Source organism: Hyperoodon ampullatus (genome assembly GCF_949752795.1).
Source record: "Hyperoodon ampullatus genome assembly, chromosome: 1".
Lineage (NCBI taxonomy): Eukaryota > Metazoa > Chordata > Mammalia > Artiodactyla > Ziphiidae > Hyperoodon > Hyperoodon ampullatus.
The window spans coordinates 61,652,277-61,676,128 of NC_136914.1; the positions used below are offsets into that span (position 1 = coordinate 61,652,277).

General features: G+C 37.7%; 1 protein-coding gene across 1 annotated transcript in view; it reads right to left on the minus strand.

Annotated features, from left to right (window-relative positions):
• MICU1 (mitochondrial calcium uptake 1) overlaps positions 1-23,852 on the minus strand; it is a gene marked incomplete at both ends in the record, with an annotated part of 168,062 nt that overhangs the window by 45,057 nt on the left and 99,153 nt on the right. Inside the window, 1 exon segment of the mRNA XM_079709270.1 lies at positions 22,524-22,721. Coding sequence (XP_079565396.1) covers positions 22,524-22,721 — 198 coding nt within the window.

Consider the following 23,852-nt stretch of genomic DNA (forward strand, 5'->3'; position numbering starts at 1 on the left):
AACTGCAACTAGAGAAAGCCCGTGCGCAGCAACAAAGACCCAACACAGCCAAAAATAAATAAATAAAATAAATTTAAAAATAAAAAATAAATAAAATAACAATGGAGAGAAGAAAGTTATCTCAATGCCAGCTGCAGTGTTAATGATACTCATAAATGCATAAATAACAAAATGGCTAAAGATGGGCCCAGAAACCAATTAGAAAGCAAAATGATTTCAAGATGGTATCATTTCCCCATGGTTTTATTGGAAAATATCAGTTACCAGGGAACTTTCAGATTCCTATGTGGCAGGGCATAATCCTCTTCTCCTAAGAGGGTTATATATAGACATAAGACATGGCCAAGTAAGGTCATGTCAACAAACATTTCCTGAATGTCTACTAGTTGTTTAGCAGTGTGTTAGTCATTGTGGAGTACTAGAAAGGAGAAGATTCAGTTTCTGTCCTTAGGAACTTCACCATCTAGTAACAAGATAAGATTTACACATAAGACACAAAATAAGGAAATATGTAGTTAATAATGAAATTCTCTCTCATTTTTTTCTTTTTTTGGCTGCACCACGTGGCATGCAGAATCTTAATTCCCCAACCAGGGATCAAACCCATGTCCCCTTTAGTGGAAGCGCAGAGTCCTAACCACTGGACCAGCAGGGAATTCCCCTCTCTGTTTTTATTTCCTTGGTTAGCTTGGTAAGTTGATATACCTTAATTTGTCTCCTCACTGGTCAGACTATGTCAGTGAGCAAGACACAGAATTACATTTTAACAACAGCAATCACTTACTGAAAATGTACTACAAGCCAGGTACTTCACCCATATATTCTTTCATTTAATCACTATAACAACCCCGTGGAGTAGATATTATGAGCTCCATTTTACAAATGAGAAAACTGAGCGAAATGAAGTTAGAGCTCGGAGTCAAAAACAGCTCTATCTGGATCCAAAGATTGTATCTCAATATCATACTATTTCCTCCTTTTAAGCAGTAGTACATATTTATCCTATAGGATAGCATTATGTTGTTTTGGATAAACTTATAAAGCAATGGTATTTAATCATATTTGAGTAAGAAGCAAAACTATTTCCAAAGAAATCAACATCATCAATATTAAGTGAAAGCCTCATTTGTAACTCATCCACTCAGTATTTCATGTTTGTCATACCATCACTTCTACAGAGCTGATTAATTTTTGACAGTACCAGAAGTTTTCAGGATTTAAGTTTGATTTATGATTCAGTTTACCATCCTGAAACAGAATGGAGGACTGATAAAATTTCTGCAAATGGGAGTACTATCTGCAGTGTTTAAATCAGATTTTCAGTGAAATGTGATACCCCAGCCAAAGTTGGGCTTCTTCAAAGCAAGCGAAGCAAAGCTATGGTCCTAGGCTTCAACAATTTAGGGTGCTCATTTTACCTTTATCTGGAAGATTTCACAGCTGTGGAGAAATCCCATACATTTGAACTAGATGAGTTCAAATGTACTAATATTGGTTGGTCATTCACAGTTCTATCTCTTTAGTATAATAGTATAATTCAAATATAATTCAAATACCCACTTCTTCCCTTCTGGCTGTCATGCAGCTGGGAGGCAAAAATAAGCCTCAAATTATCTATGGAGGAACAAGCTGTCCATGGCTTTGTAATACAGAGAAGACTGCCACATGAACATGAGGTCAAAATTACTGCACCGTTTTCAGTATAGAGGCAAAGACGAAGTTAATCAGTATTTCAGATCAGAACCAACCAATTAAATACACTAAATTATGTGTATTATGCCACCATGGTAATATAATGAGGGAAATTGTACATTCTTCTGTCACATATTTACCAACACATGTTGGCAGAGAGGGGCAGGTATTTCAAATATTTGAAGCTATCTAATAACTATGGTTTGACATATACTAATTATAGCCTAGCAGTATTCATTTACTAAAACTGTGTAACTTTTACTCTGCTCTGAGGATCTGCCCCGTTGAACCCTCTGGCAAATGGACATTATAATTACTGAAAAGCCCGAGTGGGAAGGTGAATCTTTTTGGATGACCTCTATAAAGCTGGTTTAGAAGGGCATCTAAGGCTACATCCCATTACGCCAGTTTGAAATTATGTTTCACTAGGCAGAGCAGGCTCCTGGGCACAGTTGACAAAGTATGTATAAAACCTGATTAGCTTTGGTGAGCTAATGACTGCATGTTCAAATAAATGGACTTCTTAGTACACTCACCGGATCAACCAACTCTACAATTTATTATTCTTCCTTGGCATAAATTGAATGCAAAGCTACATTAACATCAAATTTGAGGTTATACATACTCACAAGTGAGGAAAACCAAAGAGATTGTTCCCCTAGCCATCATAACCCTGTAGAAGCATAATTTTATATATATATATATATATATATATATATATATATATATATATATATATATATAAATAAAGTGAACTAAAGAACTTAATTCAAATCTACAGTCAGGAAAAGAATACACCACAATATTCTTTAAGACAAGCTGTGGAGATATACTAAGAGAGTTTTGATTAACCTTTCCTGATGGAGAAAAGACAAAGCCTTCATGGGCTCTTTAAAGTCAAAATAAGATGGGACTTCCCTGGTGGTCCAGTGGTAAAGAATTTGCCGTCCAATGCAGGGGACATGGGTTCAATCCCTGGTCGGGGAACTAAGATCCTACATGCCACGGGGCAACTAAGCTCACGCGCCACAACTTCTGAGCCCGAGTGCCTCAACTAGAGAGAAGCCTGCATGCCACAAACTACAGAGCCCACATGCCCTGGAGCCCACGGACCACAACCAGAGAGAAGCCCATGCACCACAACGAAGAGGCTGCGTGCTGCAACGAAAGATCCTGCATGCCACAATGAAGATCCTGCATCCACAATGAAGATCCTGCGTGCCTCAACTAAGACCCGATGAGCCATAAATAAATAAGTAAATGATATTTTCTTTAAAAAGTCAAAATAAGACAAAATCAGTAATCCAACAAGCACAATTTCCCAAGCATTAGAAAAATCCCAGCATTACTTTAGATCCAAACTTAAAAACTAGTCTCAATCAAATTCAACCTGATACTCAGTTACTTAAGAAATGCTAAAAATTAGGTCAATTTAGCTGATAGGGGAATTCCTGACAGAGAGCAGAGTCTGTTCCCATTTCTTTAGTTAACATCACTGAATAAGATGAGTTTATACCTAAGTGAACAATTGGAAATTGTGTAAGGGGATAACCAAACAGTAGCTACTTTCTGCCTAAAAGTTTAAAGTCCATTAGACCAAAGAAATAAAAATTTTCAGACATCCAGAAGGTTATCACTAAGTGATGCATTATCCAGGTATTTTAATATGTATCATATTCTATGTATCACGAGTGCAAAACTCCTTAAATCCTGAGTAAAAAAAGCAATCTGTTAGTTTTTAACACATTATTATTTTGTGTTACAGTGGTAATTTTCCAAGTTGATTACAAAATATTTCAGAAAAAATCTACAACGTACTCTCATAATGGACAGTGATTTCAAAGCAATCTTAACAGACATTTGACTTAAATTACAAGCATGGAAAGTAAAACACATCACATCATTTTAGCTGTACATTTGTTTAAAATGTCCAATACTTCTGCCACTAAGGGGAGCAATATACCATGGTGCATAGCATAAGAGATTGAACTCCACCCCTTGGGGGGAAAAACTGAATCCTAGAGATTTAGAGGAGCCTTCTTCATCAATTCAAAAACTGCATAGTAGGGCATATTTCTCTGGAGACAGAAGGGACTGGGACAAGAATATAGCAAGCATGTGCAGAGTCTGGATCACATGAACATACAGCTGGGTGTCTGGTGAAGTGGAGAGAAACTATGGACATACGGTGCTTGAATACTACTAGGAAGCAAGTGTCTTCTGGGAAGGAAGAAAATGAGGCTGCAATCCTCTGCTCACTAGATTCACAGCTACTGAAACGTGGAGGAGGGCTGCGGTGACCCTGAGTAGTGCCAGGTGGTCCAGAAAGGCAATGAGGCATCTGCAATAAATCAGCCCAGGGCAGAAAGATAAACTGGTGGTTTGGCCTCTACAATGAGTCAATTGCTGGGAAAGGAAGAGATCGTGGTAGGTCCATGAGACAGCACTACTGAAGATGGCATGTCACTGGAACTGTTGTTGACACAGCCCTCTGAAGGCTACTCTTATACCCTGGGGAAGGTGGTGAGTGTACACAGGTGGTACCCTATATAGATGGTCCCCAGTGTTCCTCATCTCCTAATATTCACTCTTGTGCAGCCTCCTCCCACAATGGGCCATGTCATGAGAGCCCTGTGAAGAGGTCCACAGAGGAAGGAACTGAAAGCCTCCTGCCCGTGGGCATGTGAGTGAACTTGGAAGAGGATCCTCCAGCTTAGTCAGGCTTTTAGAGGACTGCAGTTCTGGCTGACACTGTGACTATCACCTAATGAGAGATAACCAGAAAACCAGCTAAGCTGCTCTTGGATTCCTGTTCCTTAGAAACTGTGTGATACAATAAATCTTTGTTGTTTTAAACGGCTAAGTTTTAGGATAATTTCTTATGCGATAACAGCTGGCTAATACAGAGTTGTACTGCTCCAGTTTTGGAGGGAATGGTTTAGAAACCATCTTCCTACTTTGAAGAACCACTAGAGCTTGAGCAGGAATCTATACCAGCAGTGGTAGTGATACCAATATCAGAGCTGGAGCTGCAGCATCAGACACATTACCTTGGAGAAGACCAACTGTGAATCAACCCTATTAACATTAATTCGCCCTACATGTCAGAGAGAGAGAAATAGAAACAATTACCACCACTACAAAAATAACACACCACATAGGTAAGGTACTTGCACTACAGCAAATGAGATGCTTCCAGAGTTTCTGAGTTTGCACTTTGCCAGACTTAATAGCACAGAAAATCCATGAAAACTACTATATAGGAAGGCGAATACTAGTATATTAATATCGTTGGCAATGATGACAGCAATAACTTTGTATTAATGGTTCTGTATATGATGTCCATTAAGGAGACATCGCATGTGTTCAAGGAAACTACTTCAGTTTCTTAATTTCTGGCATCACGCTCCATAATGTATCCACCTGGAAATTTGAAAAATATTACCAAACATCTCACTGAATGATATCTTCCAGCACAATGAATTCAGTACACTTCACTTATTTTTCTAGTTGGAGATACTGGAAATCACTGATTTGGGGTAAAAAATTTAATCAACATAATGACTGTGAAACTGGCAATTTTCTGGAATATTTTCAAACATTAAAGATGACAAAACTGCAAAGGATATCAAGATGGGCCACTGGACAGAGATGTCAGGAAGTCACTGATTCTTCCCTCACTTCCTTTCCTGATAAAGCAAGAAGCGCATGAGACACCAGCAGTCTCTGGGAAGGGCCTCTGTGGAGCAGTCCAACACTAGGCACCAAAACCACAAAAAGGCAGCCACAGATGAATGAATAAATGAAGAAACCCTCCTAGAGTGCATGATGGATGCCAGGCATGGCGCTGGGGGCTTTCTTATCTCAGGCAGTCCTCCTTGCAACTCTGAGGTGGATATTATCCCAATCATACAATTGAAAAAATAGAGGCTCCCAAGGCCAAAGAGGTAAAACTCAAATTCAGATCGACTTTCTAAAAATCCAAATGACATAGCTGTATACTATTATTCTTTCCACAAATATTTATTGTGCACCTCTTCTGTGCATACCTCCATCATTGTACTTTTCTTCCTGTACTGTCATAACTGTCTAATTTCCCAGACTGATTATATTGATAATTCCTTAAATTCAGGAAGCAGGGTCTACTTGCTTTTGTATATCCAGTATCTAACACAATGCCTGGTGTATACCTAAACACTCAATAATTTAAATTTGTTATTAGTTAAAAAAAAGACTAAGTTTTACATTTTTGGTTTTTATTTTTTCTGCTAGGTAGATAGGCTACCACATCTCAAGGAAAGACTGGTAAAGAAAAGGGGCAACCCCAAAAAGATTTTTTTGGCATTACTTTATTTAAGGTACTTTTTTTAAATGCTAAAAATGATTGAAGTAGTTTATATTTCATTCATGCTAATGTTGTGGTAGATTGATACAAAATAAATAAGGAGAATGTGGGTGGGGAAGGAGAAAAGGCATTCTATTATAATAAGAAATGAAAGAGACTTGACAAAAAATTTTTTGTGTGTGCTGTTAACTGAATTCAAAGGATAATAACCTGATGTAATACCTATGACCCTCTAAAGTGGCATTTTTGCTCAGAGTCTGAATTCAACAGGCTGTAATGCATTATTTATTGACAAATTACTGCGAAGCTGGCTCCGGCTCCTAAGACGTTGTCCAGACTCCCCAGTCTCCTCTAAGGTTATGGCAGGCTACAGGATAAAGCTATTTTTAAAAAAAATCTCTTTTCCCTCTAAGAAAGAAAAAAGGCCAAATTAGTTAAAAGAAGGGGAAAAAATAAAAGGACAAACAAGCTTCTTTCCACTCATTAGTACAGTTGCTATTCTTTAAAGCCCAAATTCTTTCTTTTAAAATATCCATAAATTCTGAAGACCGTAATTCTGAAAGTCATCTGCAGAAACATGGCTAGAAGAGGAATAAAAATGGAAAGACCTGCTCAGATCCCTTAGACATCATTTAATCCCAACTTCTTCATTCTAAGCCTGAGTTAGAGGCCAAATTTGACTTTCTACAGGTCCAGCTAGCTCCAGAAATCTGGAGAAAGTTCTCTTATCCAGTCCCTGCTTTTCATGTTTCTTAATGATCTCTGTAGACCCAGACTTGAAGGCACAGGGACCCTTTACCAACCTGAGAACACCTAAGAGACACATTAAGTTAAGTCTGGTTTGGGACAAACTTGATAAGAAAGGTCATTTTCTCTGTCACCCTCTCCTGGCTGTAGTCCCAGTGTTATTCAGCACTCCCTTGCCTCTTCTCATCTGTTCTACAACCAGAACTAAGAGCAAACAAAAATTCTTTCTTCAGAATTTAGATAGAATAAATTTCAGACTTAAAGCTGACTCAAATATTGCCATCTCTGGGGAAACTTCCTGAGCAGTCCCTTGCCCTCTTATTTCACAGACTGATTTACATGTTCCCTTTTATACCCTAATTGAACCATATAAATCTCTCTAGTACTGTATTTATAACACTGTACAAAAATTTCTGGTTTATTCAGCTCACTTTTATAAGCATCTTGGGAGTAGGGGCAATATTTTGTTCATCCCTGAATCCTGAGCATTCAGCACAGCTCCTGGAAAGCTAGTATAAGTTAGTGGTTAAGTGCAGACTCTAAAAATGGGCAGAAGGCCTAAAAGACATTTCTCCACAGAAAACATACAGATGACCAACAGGCACATGAAAAGATGCTTAGTCTCACTAATGATTAGAGAAATGCAAATCAAAACCACAATGAGGAATCACCTTACACCAGTCAGAATGGTCATCGTTAAAAAGTCTACAAATAATAAATGCTGGAGAGGGTGTGGAGAAAAAGGTACCCTCCTACACTGCTGGTGGGAATGTAAAATTGGTGCAGCCTCTATGGAAAATAGTATGGAGGTTCCTTAAAACACTAAACATAGAGCTACCATATGATCCTATAATCCCACTCCTGTGCATATAGCTGGAGAAAACTCTAATTCAAAAAGATATATGCACCCCTATGTTCATAGCAGCACTATTTACAATAGCGAAGACATGGAAGCAACCACTGACAGAGGAATGGATAAAGAAGATGTGGTACATATATACAATGGACTATTACTCAGCCATAAAAAAGAATAAAATAATAATGCCATTTGCAGCAACATGGATGGACCTAGAGATTATCGTATTAAGTGAAATAAGCCAAAGACAAATATCATATGATATCACTTATATGTAGAATCTAAAAAAAATGATACAAATGAACTTATTTATAACACAGAAACAGACTCACAGACATAGAAAACAAACTTATGGTTACCAAAGGGGTGGAGGGGGAGAGATAAATTAGGAGTTTGGGATTAACATATACAAACTACTATATATAAAATAGGTAACAACAAGGACCTACTGTATAGCAAAGAGAACTCTATTCAATATCCTATAATAACATATATTGGAAAAGAGTCTAAAAAATGAAATCAAAACTACAATGAGGGGAGAGAGGGGGAAGATGGCGGAAGAGTAAGATGCGGAGATCATGTTCCTCCCCACAGGTGCATCAGAAATACATCTATACGTGGAAAAACTCCTACAGAACACCCACTGAACGCTGGCAGAAGACCTCAGACCTCCCAAAAGGAGAGGGGATTAAGAGCACTGCTTAAAGGAGCTCCAGAGATGGGCGCGAGCTGCGGCTAACAGCGGGGACCCCAGAGACGGGCATGAGATGCTAAGGCTGCTGCTGCCGCCACCAAGAAGCCTGTGTGCGAGTGCAGGTCACTAACCACACCTCCCTTCCGGGGAGCCTGTGCAGCCCGCCACTGCCAGGATCCCGGGATCCAGGGACAACTTTCCTGGGAGAACGCACGGCGCACCTCAGGCCGGTGCAACGTCCTGCCGGCCTCTGCCACCGCAGGCTCGCCCCACATCTGTACCCCTCCCTCCCCGCAGCCTGAGTAGCCAGAGCTCCCAAATCAGCTGCTCCTTTAACCCTGTCCTGTCTGAGTGAAGAACAGATGCCCTCCAGACACCTACAGGCAGAGGCAGGGCCAAATCCAAAGCTGAGCCCCGGGAGCTGTGCGAAAAAAGAAGAGAAAGGGAAATCTCTCCCAGCAGCCTCAGGAGCAGTGGATTAAATCTCTACAATCACCTTGATGTACCCTGCATTGGTGGAATACCTGAATAGACAACGAATCATCCCAAACTGAGGAGGTGGACTTTGAGAGCAAGATTTATTATTTTTTCCCCTTTTCCTCTTTTTGTGAGTGTGTATGTGTATGCTTCTGTGTGAGATTTTGTCTGTATAGCTTTGCTTTCACCATTTGTCCTAGGGTTCTGTCCGTCTGTTTTTTTGTTTGTTTTACTTAAAAAAATTTTTTTTCTTAATAATTATTTTTTGTTTTTTACTAACTTTATTTTATCGTACTTTATTTTATCTTCTTTCTTTCTTTTCTTCTTTCCTCCCTCCCTCCCTCTCTCCCTCCCTCTCTCTCTCCCTCTCTCTCTCTCTCTCTCTTTCTTTCTTTCTTTCTACTTTTTCTCCCTTTTATTCTGAGCCGTGTGGATGAAAGGCTCTTGGTGCTGCAGGCAGGAGTCAGTGCTGTGCCTCTGAGGTGGGTGAGCCAACTTCAGGACACTGGTCCACAAGAGACCTCCCAGCTCCACGTAATATCAAATGGTGAACATCTCCCAGAGATCTCCATCTCAACACCAAGACACAGCTTCCCTCAACGACCAGCAAGCTACAGTGCTGGACACCCTATGACAAACAACTAGCAAGACAGGAACACAACCCCACCCATTAGCAGAGAGGCTGCCTAAAATCATAATAAGGCCACAGACACCCCAAAACACACCACGAGATGTGGACCTGCCCACCAGAAAGACAAGATCCAGCCTCATCCACCAGAACAAAGGCACTAGTTCCCTCCACCAGGAAGCCTACACAACCCACTGAACCAACCTTAGCCACTGGGGACAGACACCAAAAACAACGGGAACTACAAACCTGCAGCCTGCAAAAAGCAGATCCCAAACACAGTAAGATAAGCAAAATGAGAAGACAGAAAAACACAGCAGATGAAGGAGCAAGATAAAACCCACAAAACCTAACAAATGAAGAGGAAATAGGCAGTCTACCTGAAAAAGAATTCAGAATAATGATAGTAAAGATGATCCAAAATCTTGGAAATAGAATAGACAAAATGCAAGAAACATTTAACAAGGACCTAGAAGAACTAAAGAGGAAACAAGCAACGATGAACAACACAATAAATGAAATTAAAAATACTCTAGAAGGGATCAATAGCAGAATAACTGAGGCAGAAGAACGGATAAGTGACCTGGAAGATAAAATAGTGGAAATAACTACCGCAGAGCAGAATAAAGAAAAAAGAATGAAAAGAAATGAGGACAGTCTCAGAGACCTCTGGGACAACATTAAACGCACCAACATTCGAATTATAGGGGTTCCAGAAGAAGAAGAGAAACAGAAAGGGACTGAGAAAATATTTGAAGAGATTATAGTTGAAAACTTCCCTAATATGGGAAAGGAAATAGTTAATCAAGTCCAGGAAGCACAGAGAGTCCCATACAGGATAAATTCAAGGAGAAATATGCCAAGATACATATTAATCAAACTGTCAAAAATTAAATACAAAGAAAACATATTAAAAGCAGCAAGGGAAAAACAACAAATAACACACAAGGGAATCCCCATCAGGTTAACAGCTGATCTTCCAGCAGAAACTCTGCAAGCCACAAGGGACTGGCAGGATATATTTAAAGTGATGAAGGAGAAAAACCTACAACCAAGATTACTCTACCCAGCAAGGATCTCATTCAGATTTGATGGAAAAATTAAAACCTTTACAGACAATCAAAAGCTGAGAGAGTTCAGCACCACCAAACCAGCTTTACAACAAATGCTAAAGGAACTTCTCTAGGCAAGAAACACAAGAGAAGGAAAAGACCTACAATAACAAACACAAAACAATTAAGAAAATGGGAATAGGAACATACATATCGATAATTACCTTAAATGTAAATGGATTAAATGTTCCCACCAAAAGACACAGACTGGCTGAATGGATACAAACACAAGACCCATACATATGCTGTCTACAAGAGACCCACTTCAGACCTAGGGACACATACAGACTGAAAGTGAGGGGATGGAAAAAGATACTCCATGCAAATGGAAACCAAACGAAAGCTGGAGTAGCAATTCTCATATCAGACAAAATAGACTTTAAAATAAAGACTATTACAAGAGACAAAAAAGGACACTACATAATGATCAAGGGATCGATCCAAGAAGAAGATAAAACAATTGTAAATATTTATGCACCCAACATAGGAGCACCTCAATACATAAGGCAAACACTAACAGCCATAAAAGGGGAAATCGGGGCTTCTCTGGTGGCACAGTGGTTGTGAGTCCGCCTGCCGATGCAGGGGACACGGGTTCGTGTCCCAGTCCTGGAGGATCCCACATGCCGCGGAGTGGCTAGGCCCGTGAGCCATGGCCGCTGAGCCTGTGCATCTGGAGCCTGTGCTCTGCAATGGGAGATGCCACAGCAGTGAGAGGCCCGCGTACCACAAAAAAAAAGGGGGGAAATTGATAGTAACACATTCATAGTAGGGGACTTTAACACCCCACTTTCACCAATGGACAGATCATCCAAAATGAAAATAAATAAGGAAACACAAGCTTTAAATGATACATTAAACAAGATGGACATAACTGATATTTATAGGACATTCCATCCAAAAACAACAGAATACACATTTTTCTCAAGTGCTCATGGAACATTCTCCAGGATAGATCATATCTTGGGTCACAAATCAAGCCTTGGTAAATTTAAGAAAATTGAAATTTTATCAAGTATCTTTTCCGACCACAACGCTATGAGACTAGATATCAATTACAGGAAAAGATCTGTAAAAAATACAAACACATGGAAGCTAAACAATGCATTACTTAATAACAAAGTGATCACTGAAGAAATCAAAGAGGAAATCAAAAAATACCTAGAAACAAATGACAATGCAGACACGACGACCCAAAACCTATGGGATGCAGCAAAAGCAGTTCTAAGAGGGAAGTTTATAGCAATACAATCCTACCTTAAGAAACAGGAAACATCTCGAATAAACAACCTAACCTTGCATCTAAAGCAATCAGAGAACGAAGAACAAAAAAACCCCAAAGTTAGAAGAAGGAAAGAAATCATAAAGATCAGATAAGAAATAAATGAAAAAGAAATGAAGGAAATGATAGCAAAGATCAATAAAACTAAAAGCTGGTTCTTTGAGAAGATAAACAAAATTGATAAACCATTAGCCAGACTCATCAAGAAAAAAAGGGAGAAGACTCAAATCAACAGAATTAGAAATGAAAAAGGAGAAGTAACAACTGACACTGCAGAAATACAAAAGATCATGAGAGATTACTACAAGCAACTCTATGCCAATAAAATGGACAACCTGGAAGAAATGGACAAATTCTTAGAAATGCACGAGCTGCCAAGACTGAATCAGGAAGAAACAGAAAATATGAGCAGACCAATTACAAGCACTGAAATTGAAACTGTGATTAAAAATCTTCCAACAAACAAAAGCCCAGGACCAGATAGCTTCACAGGCGAATTCTATCAAACATTTAGAGAAGAGCTAACACCTATCCTTCTCAAACTCTTCCAAAATATAGCAGAGGGAGGAACACTCCCAAACTCATTCTACAAGGCCACCATCACCCTGATACCAAAACCAGGGAAGGATGTCACAAAGAAAGAAAACTACAGGCCAATATCACTGATGAACATAGATGCAAAAATGCTCAACAAAATACTAGCAAACAGAAACCAACAGCACATTAAAAGGATCATACACCATGATCAAGTGGGGTTTATTCCAGGAATGCAAGGATTCTTCAATATATGCAAATCAATCAACGTGATACACCATATTAACAAATTGAAGGAGAAAAACCATATGATCATCTCAATAGATGCAGAGAAAGCTTTTGACAAAATTCAACACCCATTTATGATAAAAACCCTGCAGAAAGTAGGCACAGAGGGAACTTTCCTCAACATAATAAAGGCCATATATGACAAACCCACAGCCAACGTTGTCCTCAATGGTGAAAAACTGAAACCATTTCCACTAAGATCAGGAACAAGACAAGGTTGCCCACTCTCACCACTCTTATTCAACCTAGTTTTGGAAGTTTTAGCCACAGCAATCAGAGAAGAAAAGGAAATAAAAGGAATCCAAATCGGAAAAGAAGAAGTAAAGCTGTCATTGTTTGCAGATGACATGATAGTATACATAGAAAATCCTAAAGATGCTACCAGAAAACTACTAGAGCTAATCAATGAATTTGGTAAAGTAGCAGGATACAAAATTAATGCACAGAAATCTCTGGCATTCCTATACACTAATGATGAAGAATCTGAAAGTCAAATCAAGAAAACACTCCCATTTACCACTGCAACAAAAAGAATAAAATATCTAGGAATAAACCTACCTAAGGAGACAAAAGCCCTGTATGCAGAAAATTATAAGACACCGATGAAAGAAATTAAAGATGATACAAATAGATGGAGAGATATACCATGTTCTTGGACTGGAAGAAGCAACATTGTGAAAATGACTCTACTACCCAAAGCGATCTACAGATTCAATGCAATCCCTATCAAACTACCACTGGCATTTTTCACAGAACTAGAACAAAAAATTTCACAATTTGTATGGAAACACAAAAGACCCCGAATAGCCAAAGGAATCTTGAGAACGAAAAATGGAGCTGGAGGAACCAGGCTCCCTGACTTCAGACTATACTACAAAGCTACAGTAATCAAGACAGTATGGTACTGGCACAGAAACAGAAAGACAGATCAATGGAACAGGATAGAAAGCCCAGAGATAAACCCACGCACATATGGTCACCTTATCTTTGATAAAGGAGGCAGGAATGTACAGTGGAGAAAGGACAGTCTCTTCAATAAGTGGTGCTGGGAAAACTGGACAGGGACATGTAAAAGTATGAGATTAGATCACTCCCTAACACCATACACAAAAATAAGCTCAAAATGGATTAAAGACCTAAATGTAAGGCCAGACACTATCAAACTCTTAGAGGAAAACATAGGCAGAACACTCTATGACATAAATCACAGCAAGATCCTTTTTGACCCACCTCCTAGAGAAATGGAAATAAAGACAAAAATAAACACATGGGACCTAATGAAACTTAAAAGCTTTTGCACAGAAAAGGAAACCATAAACAAGACCAAAAGACGACCCTTAGAATGGGAGAAAATATTTGCAAATGAAGCAACTGACAAAGGATTAATCTCCAAAATTTATAAGCAGCTCGTGCAGCTCAATAACAAAAAAACAAACAACCCAATCCAAAAATGGGCAGAAGACCTAAATAGACATTTCTCCACAGAAGACATACAGACTGCCAACAAACACATGAAAGGATGCTCAACATCTTTACTCATTAGAGAAATGCAAATCAAAACTACAATGAGATATCATCTCACACCAGTCAGAATGGCCATCATCAAAAAATCTAGAAACAGTAAATGCTGGAGAGAGTGTGGAGAAAAGGGAACACTCTTGCACTGCTGGTGGGAATGTGAATTGGTACAGCCACTATAGAGAACAGTATGGAGGTTCCTTAAAAAACTACAAATAGAACTACCATATGATGCAGCAATCCCATTACTGGGCATATACCCTGAGAAAACCATAATTCAAAAAGAGTCATGTACCACAATGTTCATTGCAGCTGTATTTACAATAGCCAGGACATGGAAGCAACCTAAGTGTCCTTCATCTGATGAATGGATAAAGAAGATGTGACGCATTATACAATGGAATATTATTCAGCCATAAAAAGAAATGAAATTGAGTTACTTGTAGCGAGTTGGATGGACCTAGAGTCTGTCATACAGAGTGAAGTAAGTCAGAAAGAGAAAAACAAATACTGTATGCTAACACATATATATGGAATCTAAGAAAAAAAAATGTCATGAAGAACCTAGGGGTAAGACGGGAATAAAGACACAGACCTACTAGAGAATGAACTTGAGGATATGGGGAGGGGAAGGGTAAGCTGTGATAAAGTGAGAGAGTGGCATGGACATATATACACTACCAAACGTAAAATAGATAGCTAGTGGGAAGCAGCCATATAGCACAGGGAGATCAGCTCAGTGTTTTGTGACCACCTAGAGGGGTGGGATAGGGAGGGTGGGAGGGAGGGACACGCAAGAGGGAAGAGATATGGGAACATATGTATATGTATAACTGATTCACTTTGTTATAAAGCAGAAACTAACACACCATTGTAAAGCAATTATACTCCAATAAAGATGTAAAAAAAAAGTCTAAAAAATAATATATATTTGTATGTATATATGTATAACTGAATCACTTTTCTGTATACTTGAAACTAACAGCATTGTAAATTAACTATACTTCAATTAAAAAAAACAGAGCAGACTCTAGAGGCAGACTGCCTAGAATCAAATCTCAGCTCCTCCTTTATTATGTGAGAGACCCTGGGCAAGTTACTTAACTTCTTTGTTCCTTAGTTTTCTCGTTTGTTAAATGTGGATAATAATAATACCAACCTCATAGTGTTGTGAAGATTACAGGAAATAATGTACATAAAGCACTTAGAATAGTACTTGGCTTATGGTGAACTCTCAAGACATGTTGGCTAGTATTTTTATTAGGTAATATGTTCTCAAATTATTGTTAAAATGCTTGGTACTGCTAGAGGTCTACACCCACAGACTGTTGTGTCTAGAAGAGTAGGCACAGATTAAACACAGATTATACATGCAGGATCATCTTCTTTCATACTACTTTTCATTTTAGTGTATCGCATTCAACTATATTGTAAATTAAATATTCTGCTGTAAGACTAAAAAAATTATCACTGTATTCTGAATTCCAAAGAGTTGACCTATGAACTTTTGATATGCTGGTACACAGCTCATTCATAAATTGAGAAGCATTTGTGTTCTACTAAAAAATGGTTGATAAGACTATTTGAATGATAGACTGAGGAAAAATTTCCCTCAGAGAAAGATCCGATTTTCATGATTTATTTATGAGCCCTTTTTTTCTTGTAGCCAGTTTAAAATTAACTTAGAATGTAAATTAGAGATATTTGACAACAGGAAAATCCTGGTGATTGCCAAGTATGATAAAAGGTATGACTAACATATTGACTTTGGAATTGCAACACTATCTGCAAATCAAAAAAAAAAGTATTAATCTCTAACAGTTTTCTGAACTTTAATGACCAATCTGAAAGGTCAGATTCAGAAGTACTAATTAATGCCTTTTAAAAATCACGCCTAGATTATGTATTTTAAGCAACAAAGTATCACTCAACTTTTCCCTTCATTCTCCAAAAAATATGAAACAAAAAAGCACTGTTTTGTATAGTTTTTACAGAATAATTGTCAAGGTTACATTTACAACATCAAAGGAGCTTTATATCACCATGGACATTCTACCATGTATAGTATTTCCAGTCTGATTCTACCTATAAGCCACAAATGATAGCAAACTTGAGCTACAGGGTGTAAAGGGAATTGCAAGTTAAATGAGTTTGGTTTTGGGTGTTACATATCTTCTTTTAATGAGAAGATATATGTAACTCACCCTGAGAGCTAACTTGGTTTCATCAGGGCAAGACTTTGAACCTACCTGACAATGTGGTACAGAGAGAAGCAGAATTAGCTTTAAAAAGTGCTGACATCAAGTCATGGGTGAATGATTTATAAGGAATTATTGAGGGCAATTAAATTTTTATTCTATTATTTTTATATATTTCTATTTAAAAAAAATATTTAATTAATTAATTTATTTAAGCTGTGCCGGGTCTTAGTTGAGGCATGTGGGATCTTCATTGCGGCATGCGGGAGCTTTAGTTGTGGCATGTGGAATTCTTAGTTGTGGCATGCAGATTCCTTAGTTGTGGCATGCAAACTCTTAGTTGTGGCATGCATGCGGGATCTAGTTCCCCGACCAGGGATTGAACCTGGGCCCCCTGCATTTGGAGCACGGAGTCTTACCCACTGGACCACCAGGGAAGTCCCTATATTTCTATTTTTTAAAGTGATGATTATCTCCTAAAAAGTCCCTTGGTGTCCCAGGCAAAGAAAGACTAGGTTTAAAACAAGGTTATTAAGATAATAATAAAGGTTTTTTTTTTAAACCTTTAAACATGTACTTGGCTCCTTAAAATTATAAATCCCTAAAAGAGACAAGTACTCTTTAATAACCCTTTTAATGACTTTTGGAAAATTCAAGCTGAAAACATCTAAGGATGGAATAAGAAACTATAGATTTATTACTATCCACATTCTGCTTTGTAGAGGCAAAAGTGGAAGAATAAAACTAAAAGAAACCCAATGAACATATCACATTTTGTTTCTTAGATTTAATTAAATCAAAGTCAACTCTCATCTTTAAGTTTTCATAATAAGAGTCAGTTTCCCAGGGGAAAAAAAACCCAAAACAGGATATTAAGATAAAAAGAAATCTGCTCTGCCAAGAGTGTTCTAGTTCCATAAAGTGTTTGGTTGAGTGTTTGGTTGAAAGCATTCTGGTCTCCTTTCCCACAATCTTTCAGCCAAGAAAAGAGCTGAAGTTTGTCTTTCAATATGGCCCTCTGTATCGGAACAAGAAAGATTTAATTCTACTTTAGTACTTTATAAAGAGATGAGTACAAAGATGTCAGCCTGATGATCTAAAGGGTAGGTGATTCTGGAATTCCTTAATATTGAGTTCCTTAATATTTAAATTAAATTAACCCTCATTTTTTTGCTCTACTCTTATTGGCAGATGGGAATAATTACCATAGTTCTTTATGTTTCCCTGTTATCTTTCTTTCTGACTGAACAAATCTAGTTAACTTCAATATTTTTTTTCTTTAAGACTGGGAATGTAAGACAGTTACTGTTACCCTTTGAACTACATCTAATTTACCTTCAGATTATTGACACTCATTCCATCTTAAAATGTGATAATCTTGTTGGTTATGCAATAAGTATGCAAACCCCCAAAACTAATAAAAAAGATCATGCTACAGATTGGAATTCCATTAGATGATACTCTTTCAGTTTACTTGTTGCGTATTCTGGAGTTGGTTTCTTCCTTCTTGTATAAATTAGTTTTTGCTTTTCTTTGATATAATGACAGCTCCTTTTTCTCCTCCCCCCAAATTAAAATTAATCATAATCTTTCAAAGAGTTCTGTATTACCTTTCATTTTTGACTGACATCCTACTTGCTGTAGTCCTCAAGAAATCAATGAATATATTAACTGAAATTAGACTTGGCACTTGTCTCCAAGGAACTCAGCTAAATAGTTCTTGGGAGACTTAGATGGAATTTTTAATAACTTCAAAAGGGATTTTTTTAAAAACTGTGCATTCTTTTTTGACATTAAGCCATTATGATTTATTAAAATGCATGTATATGTGGCTCTTATATGCATATGAAAATTTAAGTATTTAATTAAATAGTTCATAATTTTATTCCAAGTCATTATAACTCCTTTTCCCAACAGTCTTAAACACAAAGGTATTTCACCATTATTGACTTATCTTTTCTTATAAAACTGTGCATTCTTAAGTCATTCTTTCAAACCCATGCTTTTTGAGTCCCCAAATAAAGACATAAGGGTAGAATAAAACAAATATGACCAGAGATAAGAGCATTAGAACACTCTAAAAAAATCTAACAAGTTAATGATTGTTATGAAAAGAAACTAAACGGCTAGTTTAGGTAGTATCTTATCAACACAGAAGAACAGTGTATTTCTTCTCAGTCATAACATTCAACTTGAAGGGCAAAGGAACTGGAAAAACATGGTGCTGAAGAAGGGAGACTATAAATATTCAAGACTTTTGTTTGTTTGTTTCTAAATTTCAGAACGTTTTGTTTTTCTTTAGAGCTCTAAATAAGTCAGGTACAGAAACCTCATCTCAGACTAAAAGTAATAATAATTAGATGATGAATAGAAAAGAGTTTAGTCTGCAAGAGTGAGTTGGAATCCTGGTTGTACCATTTAATAGCTCTGCAACTTTTATCTTGTCGAATTTCAGTTTCTACCTCTGTAACACCAGTATAATACCGCCAAACCCAATAGGGTTGGCGAGAACTAAAATAAAGAAGGCATGTAATATCTGTACAATGCCTGGCTCATAGTAGGCATTTGATAAATGTTCATGGACTTTTTCCCCTTCCCTAACCACTGTGGAAATTAAAATTGACAGATAAATAGTGTTCTCTTCAGTCTCAAAGCTATTGTGGTGAGAAAAAGATAGAAATAACCAAATGGAGCTATAAGTCTCCTCGATCCAAAATTTTAAAGTAGATAAGTAAGCAGTGAAATAAAACTGGTAAGAGATAAACAGAAAGAATGATGGAACTATAAAACCCATACGAAAGCTAAGATACTGTTAATCATTCCTATTTTCCTCTTGGCTGTGATGATATTATATATCATATTCAGTGAGGGGATAAATTACCCAAACTTTGAAAAGTAAAATTAAAAGTGTTTCACAAAAACAAAAACTGCTTCCATTTTCTAGATGTTTTATCAGAAAAATATTTCAAAATGAAAGTAAGGCCTTTCAGTCATTCATCTGAGATGACCTGTTTACGTGTCTACTACATGCCAACTGTCATACTAAAGGGCAGAGGGTATACAAAAGAAGGTGAAAGTATCTGTTAAAGGCATAGTACATGCCAAGTGTTTTAGGCATGCACCACTGTGTTAGTTCACTAGGGCTGCCATAATAAAACACTACCAACTGGGTGACAAATAGCAGAAATTTATTTTTTCACAGTCCTGGAGGCTGGAAGCCCAAGAACAAGGTGTAGGCAGTGTCGGTTTCCTCTGAGGCCTCTCTCCTTGGCTTGCAGTTGGCTGCCCTCCTGCTGTCTCTTCACATGGTTGTCCCTCTGTGTACGTACACCCCTGGTGCCTGTGTCTCTTTGTGTGTCCAAATTTCCTCTCCTTATAAGGCTACCAGTAAGACTGGATTAGGGCTCACCCTAATAGCCTCATTTTAACTTAATCACATCTTTAAAGGCCCTATCTTCAGACTGGGGGTTGAGATTCAACATAGCAATTCTGGGGGAAGACACAATTCAGCCTATAAGAAACATCATCTCACTTAATCATCACCGTGTTGTATAAATGAGGATATAGGCTTTGAGAGAATAAATACCTCATCGAATGTCAGATAGCCAGTAAGTGGTAGAAAGAAAATTTTAACCAAGGTCTCATTATGAGTACACCAAAGTCTTTGCTCCTTCTGCTATTCACACCTCCTCAAAGAATTACACATCTAGTTGGGAAGACATAGTACTGATTGATGAAACTTTAAATATGGGGCTTCCTGATAAGAAGGCACTTATTCACTGAACTTGTGTATTATATAGAAAGAAGGGACTCAGGATTAATAAAAATTTATGTAATAAATAGAATATTTATTACATTTTAGGCTGGGTTCTTTCACAAAAGAGTCTATTGGTTCCCTTATAGGAGGAATTGCTGATTGTCAAACAGAACAGTCTTGGTATGTCTTGGCCCAAAGACTACAGATGATCCAAGTCAATGTCAAATACAAGAGGGCTTTCTAGAATAAATATCTTAGATATACTCTTTTAGATCTCTTTTCTTCTGCATTTGGGTGTAGGTTATGTGCAGGTATACATGTATGAAATCCCTAATCTGCTTTATAAGATTCTACATTTATCTGCTTTATAACATTCTACATTTATCTGCTTTATAACATTCATTGGCAATCTACACAATATGTTAGTGGGCTTTAAGCTCTACAGCATCTCAGGATAAAAGATAAAAGTCCCATGCTCTGTCTCTGGAGACTCCATCCAGGAATGAGTGTCAGGCTAGATTGTGGTGAAGCAGGCATCTGCTCCATGCTCTGATGACCCTGTATTGTTTAAAGTTTGTTAAAAGTACCATTCTAGCTTGTGCTTTATTCTCTAACTACATTTGATGGATGTATACTATATGTTAAATTGTAATTACATAATTAATAAGTTAAATAATTTACACTCCTAGATTATGTTATAACGCTTCCAAAGAAGACCATTACAGGTATGCATACTAAGGCATATGTCTAGAATCCTGGTACATACCAACTCTAACACAAAAACTGTTGGACTCCTCAAAGCCAGAAGTGAAACTCCCATGTGAAAGATGTCCTCCTTATACTACCAGGAAAGAAACAAAGACAGGCAACTGTGGACAAGTAACTAAAATATATGGGGGACTAAAGGAAGATAAGAATTATTTTAACAAGATCTGTTTGTACAAATTACTCTCAACTTTGACTCCCCTTTTCTGGTGATAAGAATGCAAACTTCACAAAGCTAAGTTGCCTCTCTTTGTTCAACTTAGTATATAAACAATTAGGCCTAGCCACTCTTTTGGGTCTTCATTTTCCTATGGGGATTCTCATGTATGTGTAAAAATCTGTATACTTTTCTCCTGTTAATCTGTCTTATGTCAATTTAAGACTCAGGCCCGGGTGGAGACCCTAGGAGGGTAGAGGTAAAGTTCTGTGCCCCCTGCACTATATATATAATAAATATATAGTACTTACCATGTATTATAAGGGCTACAAGAGCCTCCTGAAGGAGGCTGAATTGTGGAAAACCATTATTTTGAGGTAAGTTCCTTGAATATTAATTATACCATTTCCCAAAAAAACAGTACAAAAGCACATTCCAAAGTTAGATCTGATTTTTAGTATGATTTATTCTTCTGTTTCTCTCCTAGAGAATGAATATTAAACAGTGTTCTTATCAGTAATGGGAATTCAGTTGTGATTTTTCAAACTGTCTCAACTGAGGGAAGTGGGTGGAAGAGGTGGGAGTAGTATATTAGAATCTCCAGGGAAAAATGGGAGAGCAGATAGAGAAGTAATATTCAGAGTTTAAAAACAAAGCAGTGCTTTTCTCCAATACTTTTATGTGTTTTTAGTCATAGTATTTAATGTTTTGAAATTTCAAGTAACATTAAGGCAGGGCATATGTTAACCAAAAACAGAGGTAGAGGAACACCAGCATAAGGGAATTTTTAATAATCAGAAGAAATCAGACTTCATTTTTTTGTCTCCAGACTAAAGTGCATATAGAAGGCATTTAATGAACGTTTTGAACTGAACAGATTCAGCAGCCAATTAACCCCAAACATACTTAATTCAACAAGCACACGCACAGAAAAAGGTAATGCTCTTACAGAGTTGTGTCCAGGAACTGAACACCATGATGGTCTAAACTTTAAGTGGAAAAGTACATCCCCAAACCCAGTATGACACCTTTGTAACTCTGAGCACATATATTTTTATTTCTGACATTGTGTGTTTCCAGCTGTTACTACCTTTGTAAACTTTCATAGAAAGAGCTCCTTATTATCCCCCTCTCCTTACCCCTTTGGTGCCTTCTACACAATAAACATACATGCTCAGGCTGAGAACTGCTCTGACCCCTGAACTTCTTTTTCCTCAAGCTGAGTATTCAAAGACAACTAAGATTTTCAATTTAGACTTTTTTGGCTTTTAGTCCCAGAACGAACATATTGTAAGACATATTATTTCCTACCTGCTGTCAGGCTTATCAGTAGATCACTGATAAGGCTCAAACCAATCAGTTCTCATGGTTGGAGGTAGACTGAAAGAATACTTATAGTGCAGGCCCCTTCCAACCCAGCAGCTCTACGTCCATACATGATGGACAGTGCCCTGAAGTCCAAGGAATACCTACTTCCAGCTTCAGAACATCGTGCTGAAGTTTACGCTGAAATTCAAGGAAGTTTTTGATTGTCAGCTTCCCCTTGAGATCAGCTCCAAAAAAGTAGGTTGTGAGGGCTGAACACAAGCCAGACTTGAGGGTGTTACCAGTTGTAGAACGATCTCTGTGACGCATTCCCATGCTGGTTTGGGAGCGAATGATGCTCTGAACCTAATGGAGAAGCAAACCCCCATCCAGAAAAACATTACAAGGTGGAAAATATGGAAAAGTAAGACTAGTAACTGACTATCGACTGCTTACTGTTTGCCTACACTGAGCTACAATGCTCTCTTTTAATGCTCACAACAGTCCTATGAGATAAGCCCCATGATTATTCCCATTTTACAGATGAGGAATTTGAGGTACACTGCTAAATAACTTGCTTGAGGTCAAGTAGCTAGCAAATAATTGAACTGGTATTCTAACACACATGCTTGACACCTTTATAATTGGGATGCCTTTTAAAATCTCTCTTTAGAAAAAAGTATGCATTTGTTTTAGGCTCAAAACCTCACACACAACATTAGAATAATCATCAACCTCACAGTAATACCTTCCATATCTCAGGAGACTTTAAAAAATTTCACACTTCTCACTACTGACTCTCCAGTTGTGATGAGAGGTGGTATAGCTATAGGCAAATACTTGATATCACACAGATATTGAGATAACACATTTATTAGAATGATAATGTGAAACATAAAGTTGGTATGAAGTAATTCTCCAAGAGAAGATGGGGAATTAGCTTAATCTTTGAGAAGTTTTAAATGAGCTTTTGAAAACAAACAACCCAATCCAAAAATGGGCAGAAGACCTAAATAGACATTTCTCCAAAGAAGATATACAGATTGCCAACAAACACATGAAAGGATGCTCAACATCACTAATCATCAGAGAAATGCAAATCAAAACTACAATGAGGTATCACCTCACACCAGTCAGAATGGCCATCATCAAAAAATCTATAAACAATAAATGCTGGAAAGGGTGTGGAGAAAAGGGAACACTCTTGCACTGTTGGTGGGAATGTAAATTGATACAGTCACTATGGAGAACAGTATGGAGGTTCCTTAAAACACTAAAAATAGAACTACCATATGACCCAGCAATCCCACTACTGGGCATATACCCTGAGAAACCATAATTCAAAAAGAGTCATGTACCACAATGTTCATTGCAGCTCTATTTACAATAGCCAGGACATAGAAGCAACCTAAGTGTCCATCGACAGATGAATGGATAAAGAAGATGTGGCACATATATACAATGGAATATTACTCAGCCATAAAAAGAAACAAAACT